We start from the raw sequence: 7,843 nt of genomic DNA, 5'->3' as shown, positions 1-7,843 counted from the left end.
CAAAAGAAAAAGAAATTTAAAAAAATCTTGTGTTCTTTATATCAGAACCAATCCCTCCTTCAGTTGACTCTAATCTGAGAGAGAGACTGAGATGTAAAAAGAAGAGAAAACTTGGGCCAGGATAGGTTGAGAGAAAAGTTTTCTCTACTGCTTTGAGGAACGGTCCTTTATAAGACTGCAGATTGGTGCCTCTCTTTTCCAAGTGTTGAATAGCTTGTGATAATGAAATTGTGATTTCTTTAGAGAGCAAGCTCTTCAGAGACACCCAGTGCTGCAGGAGACTCCCAGTCACCCATCTCTCACCTGCCCCCAGGGAAGGCTGGTTCACCACTAGAAAAAAGCTACCAGGTAGGAGGGAAGTCATAAGTTATATCACTGGACCGCTCATTCATAATGATCTGTGGACTTCTGCACTGTCATCAATGGACTTCTCACTCTCATCTCTGGTTTAGCAATTTGTACCCAGTGGCCCTAAAGAATCAGAACTATGTCTTCATATATCACAGATGCACCAACACCTGGACCTGGGGAAACTCAAGTGCTGTTGGCTAGCCATCTCTAGGTCCCATAGCTATATACCTTACTGTTAATACTTTATTTCATACTATTTGTTCAGAGGTTTAAAAAAAGATTTTTAAAAAACCCTTGGTTAATTTTTAGTTTGTTTTTAATTTGTAAAACTTGAACATAATCCCCAAACAGTATAAGAAGCCCAAGAATTTGAGTGCATCCCTAACTGGTTTCAGTAACACAGCAGGCAAGAGTAAAATGTTAAGTGCCTTTAAAAAGTCAAAAGAAATGCATAAAGCAGTGCATGCATTATGTTGCCACAAAAGTAAGACTGGGTTTGGAGTGGGATTACTTCATTTAGGTCACATTGCTATTGTTCATAAAGATTGAGTTATAATGCAATATCTAGAACAAGTATATTACCACTTACACATTAGCATCACTTTATCTAGAAACAGAGTAGTGTTACTGAATGAGCATATTTATAAAATACTGTACACTGCTTCCATACTGGGTCAGCAGATGTAAACAAACAGCTAATTAAACTGGAGTTTGAAATATTATTTTAAGTTCATTTGTCAGATAGTCGTTTGCATAACATGCCAGTTTGTCTTTCACAAAGTCACAGTTGCCTCCCACGACTCGTAGGGCTGGTTAGAGGCTGTACATCAGCTTATACACGTATTTTACAGTGGTCTAGAGGAAAGTGGAAAACCTGAAGCAGGTCCGGGACAAAAGTGCCCATTTCACGAGGATGCTAAATAACATGGAGTTGGGGACATAATTCATCCTTGCAACATGTGCTTCTTTATTGAATGTTACAGATTTGTAAATGATTATAAAGCTGTCCTGTAACGTTCATTAATACAACCACATGCTACAGCTATGCTGGGTTAAACACAGGTTACATATCTGCTTACATGTATTTTATTATACAGCATTGCCCAACACATTGAATGGAACAGCCTACAGATATAGCATGATGGATGACTGGATAATATTTATTGTCATTAAAGAAGTCAAACAGCCCAAACACTCAGGAAGATTAGACCGTACAGCCTCAGAAAGTAGAATAAATGTACTATCCAGTTATCTACCATAATGTTATCTATAGAAACCATCTTTTAGAATACATTTGAAACATTCAGAAGAAAACACATTTTGTGTTTTTACAAGTACATTTTTCCCCATTTGATTAATATATATATATATATATATATATATATATATATATATTCATAGGGAACTCTCAAAGTGCTAAATAATATATTAGACCCAGAAGCCTGGATTTTAAAAAATCCATTTCTGTAAAGTGCTGCATTCTGACTGGTAATACACAGTCTGCCTTGGAGAAACACACAAACTAGCCATAATGATTATCCCCAAGCTTTCCAGCTCCTCATTCAGATCCGTTAAGGAGGGCATTTCTCACAACAAATATAAGGTATGTTGGTTTATCAAGGAATTTCTACAGTCATTTTCATAAAGCATCCTTATTTTTTCAAAAGGACCAAGCAATTTAGAACGAATCATTACATATAGTAGTATATAAAAATTGGCACCTTTAGAAGCAGATGATTAAACCAAAGCTATTACTTCTTTGAGTTCTCTATGACTTTATTTATGTTCCCCAATAGCTTGCTGCTCATGAGCTGCTTAATTCACAGAGACAGGTAATTAACGTCCCCTCGGTCAGGGATGTGGTGGAATAAATGAGCTGCACACAAGCTGACTGTACGAGGCCACAGAATCGATGCCACATCAGTGGGCAGAGGATCCAGAAACAGAAAGAAATGGATTGAAACATAACACATGTGTATGCGCACAGGAAAGAAATGGCTCACGAAAGCTACACAGTTTGTGTTTAAAGTCATTTAAATTTAGTTTATACATTTCACACACATCACAAAAGATGTAAGAACTTTATTTTCATGCACAACAACAACAACAAAACCAGGAAGTCACAAGGTCAGGACTGTTAAGTACTTTGTTTCCTGGGTCCTGTTCTGGTCTCTCCAGAAATCACAATGAATGGAAACACTCAAACTCCTAATTTCTTTCCCCCACTTTCAATCTGGTCCAGAATAAGGCCCAGGAGGTGCTGTGATGTCCTGCTCTGTGGTCAAAGGAGGTTACACCTCCTTCTTGGAGTGCTCAACAGGCCCTCTCAGAGAGCCGTCTGGCTCTGTGAATGTGCTCCACACTTAAAATCATCAATATGTTAGGATGTAGTAAACACATCAGACTAGCAAAATCTAATCTAAGGAACAAAAATGACAAAATCTTGGTTCTGACTCTGGTGTTGAGACTTGGCCTTCCTGAGAATCACAGAGAATTGGTCTCAAAATGTAAAGTGCCTATTATTACAACTGTATTGATTATGAACAAACGTGGTTCCTCTTCCTCATAATCAATCAGTAGGGAACCAGGGGTACAGGAACCTTATAAAGTTATATTGCAACTCTCCATACGTATACATATTTTTTCCATTGTGGGGGGGGGGGCCCAGAGCTTTCATCAGATCCTAGAAGAGATTCAGTACTCTAGGAAGTTTAAGGGTAACTGACTTATTCTCAGACCAAATGCATGCTTGCTTGTTTCTGATTCACTTAGATACTAAGGAACCAAAAAGAAATTCCTTAATTCTTTATATGTGTCTCATCACTATTTCTACATTCTATACCCAAAAAGTTTATTTAGAGTTTTCTCTTTTTACACTTAAAGGCTAGAGGTTTTGTCCATGTATTTACTTGATGCCACAAAATGAGAAAATTTGGAGTTCCCTGTGACAACTAAAGAAAAGAACCAGTTTTTGTTTTGGGCCAGGAACATTAAGTCCTTTTCCTTTAAGATTTTATTTATTTATTTATTTAAAATCAGTGATCCCAATAGAAATCAAAAGAATTGAGCATCAAAATTTCTTTAGCTCATTTCAAACCCAGATTTTGATCTAGAAGCAGGTATACCTGTATTCTAGAATCCATACTACTGTCTGGCTTAGAATTATGTTTATTCTGATTGTACCTGGTGTAAGCACTTTGTGCAGGAGAAATGAGAGGTCATGATATTGGCTGCTTTTGGAAGAAAAAAAGGGGGGCAGGCAGTACATAGGTGGCAATTTATTTTAACAACTCTAGTTTGGTACATGAAAAAGTTGAGGGGATAGGGATTTAAAAAATTGTAAGTTCAATATCTGTTGAAATACAATGAATTCTTTCAATGAAATTCCTTGGATATTAAAAATTGTGATTGTACCTCAAGGTGATAGAAAAGTCCAGGCCTCTTAAGAAAGCTCTATATGCCTGTTTATATACTATATATAACATATCTCTCTGTGTAAATGCATATATATGTATATAAGCAGCACACATTGTAGAACTCCTTACATGGTTTATTTTCTTTCTACTTTAGTCTACTATATCTTTTTAAATAGCTCTGTGTACAGGAAAAAATACTCATGGCGTGCCTGTAACGAGGGCTTTGGGTTGACACCAAACTCCCAGTCAATGCTAAGGTGATTTATGATTTCAAAACTTCCTTAAAAAGTGCTTTGGAACATTTCCATAAAAAAGATACCAGCCCTTGAAAAACTCCAATTAAATTTATGCTGAGCTCAGATTAAATGGCAAAACTCTAGGTAGGAAAATATCCACCAGATATCCACATACAAAATGGCCCTGTGGTGAGGGGTGTGAAAAATCGGTGGTGATGTCTTGGAGATGTTCAGAAGACAAGGTGAGGTCATGCACATGAGGAAGATCACACAGCAGCACCACACACGACATGACTGGTGAGATGTCCCATCTGGCAATTTTAGGGGAGTTCTGCCCACTGTCTTTTTTTGGTTAGTTCACAATTACATGCTCAGTGAGCGAATTCATTGATGACAAGTGAGATACAAAATAAATTAAAAATATAAAATTATTTAGTTACATTCATCCTGAGCTTGCTCAACTATACTTGGATGCCCGCTGTATATCATAGGCCATGTGACATTTGCTTTTAACATCAATTCTTTCATTTCACTTGCAATATACAAAAAGGCATTTCTTTTCCCTTATTTTCGTCAAAAAAGATGAACAGCTGTGGCACCAGAAGTGAATATATGAGACGGGTGAACTATGACTGTTACCTGGTTCTTTCTTTATACTGATCAATTAGAGAAGTGTTGGCATGAGAAGGATGTGGGACGTTAGGTAGAACTGCTTGCTGCCGGCTTATACTGAATAAAAAGGATGCTCTTCATCAGTCACCAGTGATGGAGCCAATGTGAAAAGAAAACAGAATTGAAGTTTAGAATATCTCATTTGTATGCTGGCTACTTTATTTTATTTTATTTTGCAAGTTAGCCCTGCTTCCTAAAACTCGTGATAATGGTAAGACATCGAAAGACTCCTCCTGGCGTGGAGAATGCACGAAGCCCCTTCTTTCCCAGAGCTCAACGCTTTCTGCAGTGACTAGTGATACATTCATCTCAACCCTTCTTCTTCCTCTCTTTCCCCTCCCTACCCATCAAGTGTGAGCATGACTTACATCCCCTGTGTTTGGCACTAAGCCAGATCAAACACTTTCTTGATCTGTGGCCTAGAAGTCAACTTTGAGTGAACACCTCCCAAGGCATTGCTTCTTTGCTCAGCTAAAAACGAAGCAGGTATGCTTCAGGAATGGGAGCAGGTGGGGTTTGGGGAGAATTTTAGGGCTGGATTCTGAGCCTCCTGCAATGCTTATTGGGAGGTTTAGTTGTGCTTGCTTTCAAAGCTGTGGAAAGCCGAGGTTCTGGACAGTCTCCTCATGGACAGGCTGTCCCCTCGGCCCTCTGGCTTGGAGGACTTACTCCTCTGGAAGGGATTTCGCAGGTTTGCTGTGTTCCTCTGCCTGTCGAGTTTGTCACTGATGGAAAAGCTCTTCCTGGTGTGTGCATATGGCGCATTTGGCTCCTCTGCAGAGTAGCTGTTGGCGCGCTCTATCTTGGGGATCGTGATGTTGTTGGAAAGGGTTCTGTCTGAGTTATCGCCCTCCTGGGAGGGTATCTCGAGGGCAGCTCTCCGGCCTTTGGCCTCATTCTCCTCTGTGTCAGAGCTGGGGTGACTCAGTTCTGCTTCTCGCTCGGGATGGCAGCAAGATGCGTCCTCCACTTTGCCTCCGAGGCCTCCAGGGAAGGTGGCTCTGTCAGCAATTGCTTGAGGGGCATTGACACACCTTGTGTCAATACAGTCTGTAATACTTGTGTATTCTGCTGTTTTCATGGGCACCCCAAAGTTGGCGTAGTAGCTCCTCGAAGGAGAAAACATAAAGCTATGCGATTTCACAATGGGGGCCTCTTCTACAAGAAAGGGTGTGGTGGCTAGGTAGCGGCTACTTTTGGAACGCTCGATGGTGTGGTACATTGGAGGGTCAGCGTCCCATGGGTTTTGGCACTCTGGGAGGTGGGTGTAGTCTGAAGAGAAAGATCTGGTGTCCATGGAGGTGATGTCCTCAAAATCAATGCTCCGGCTTGGAGGTCTGTCCGTGGGTGCGAGAGTTGCATAGGCGCTACTCGAAGGAGCCGTGGAAGGTACTTGGGCCAAAAAGCTTGGTTCGCCCAGTCCAAGGATGTTCACGGAATTGTCCAGAGGCTCTATATCACAGTGGAGCTCATCCATGGCAGAGACGTAGATGTCTATACATGATGATGGTCTTCTGGAATCAGGAACAATGGCCAATGTGTTGGCAGGGGCTGCAGGAGCTTTGGATTCCTTTGCTATAGAGTGGGAACTAGTAGCCCGGTGTAGGCTCAGGGACCTTTCTTTAAAAAGACTTTCCAACTTTTCTATACCACCTTTGTCTTTCATATTGACCGAATAGAAAGAATGGCTTCGCATACGGGGCACTAGGGTTGGAGAAGTTGGGGACATGGTCTCCTCACCTGCAGGGTCTATACTCTCTTGGAGCTTGAAGGTGTTCCCCTCCTGGCTGTTGAAGCTGCTCTGGCGGACGATGTAGGCTGCATCTGTGCAGTCCGAGGAGGTCCGAGAACGGATTTTGTTCGACTCGGCCCGCTCCAGACCGGTCAGACGCTCCAGGGCAGTGGCCATGCGCCCAATGAGGTCCTCCAGCTGTGCCAGCCTGATATCCACGGTCTGGAGTGAGGCCTTCATGCAGTGTTCTCTCTCGTTGACTTCCTCCAGTCGCATGGACATGTTCTCCACCCTGCGTGAAGTAGAGAGAATGAGAGTCACCGGGGGCAGGCTGCTCTGCTGGAGGTTTACAGACCTTGGACAGGGAGGTCAAAACTGTGCCTGGACCTTGGTCATCAATGTCCTACCAGAGGCAAACTGAGAGGTTGCTGGTTTTGAGGAGGAGGTAGGGAGGAGAAAAGGGCAGTGATGTTCTCACTGAGAATGATAGAATCCAAATCTTTTTGAGCTGGAAGAGGCTTTGGAGACGATCCAATCCAGCGATTTTTAATGGCTAATCCCCTTTTCCCTCAATGAAGTTTAATGCACAATCTTGATAAATAAACACCAAAGTTGAATAGCTCTTGTTGAAATGGAGTCCCACCCTTTCTCCGCTCCCATGGCCTAGCTGTGGCTTGGGGCAGGGTTCAGTGACCTAAATAAGTATTAGGGTTTTTGGCTTATTAGAGCCATGAACAAAATAAGAATGTTGCATATCGATGACTTTACCCAGATTTTTTCAAAAGAATTTTAGAATGTAGCTATTCTTATTGTATTTTATACGGACAGGGATTATTCTATTTTGTATTTATATAATAAAATTTTTGTTGTTATTCACAATAATCTTTAAAAAAATTTAGTGCCTCTAAAGGAATTAATATGGCCCTGTTACTGAGGCACCTGGCATTGATTTAATCTAATTCAATCCTGTCAGCAATAAAAGAAAAACAACCATCAAGAAATTTGACCAATATTACATAAAGTAACTTTAGGTAACATAAAGTTACCTAAAGTAACTTTACTTATTACATAAAGTAAACTCACAGGGTGTCCAACCCAGAGCCTGCAGGCTACATGTGGCCCAGGATACCTGTGAATGCAGCCCAACACAAAATTGTAAATTTACTTAAAATATTATGAGGGTTTTTTTTGTGATTATGTGTTACAATGTATTTAATGTGTGGCCCATGGCAACTCTTCCTCTTCCAGTGTGGCCCAGAGATGCCAAAAGGTTGGACACCCCTGTGTGTCTATTGATAAGTAAATTATCCTGCTCCTTTGTTTCTCTGGGTAGCTGATTGCAGATGTCTTACGCTACAGTTACTTCGAGGTGTCTTGGCTCTCCCTGTTAGAAATTCTCAAGGGCATGATCTATGATCTGTCTCATATTCCTGTTT

General features: G+C 41.0%; 1 protein-coding gene across 1 annotated transcript in view; it reads right to left on the bottom strand.

The window, feature by feature from the left end:
- Positions 1-662: 662 nt before the first annotated feature.
- LOC118997820 (transient receptor potential cation channel subfamily M member 3) overlaps positions 663-7,843 on the bottom strand; it is a 90,188-nt gene continuing 83,007 nt past the window's right edge. The window contains exon 10 of the mRNA XM_037061680.1: positions 663-6,699. Within this exon, the coding sequence (XP_036917575.1) occupies positions 5,247-6,699 (1,453 nt within the window). The 3' untranslated portion in view covers positions 663-5,246. The remainder of the gene's footprint in view (positions 6,700-7,843) is intronic.

Source organism: Sturnira hondurensis, unplaced genomic scaffold, assembly GCF_014824575.4.
Source record: "Sturnira hondurensis isolate 20B ecotype Veracruz unplaced genomic scaffold, ASM1482457v3 Scaffold0013515, whole genome shotgun sequence".
In the NCBI taxonomy this organism is placed as follows: Eukaryota; Metazoa; Chordata; class Mammalia; order Chiroptera; family Phyllostomidae; genus Sturnira; species Sturnira hondurensis.
This window is presented reverse-complemented; position numbering and strand designations above follow the sequence as displayed.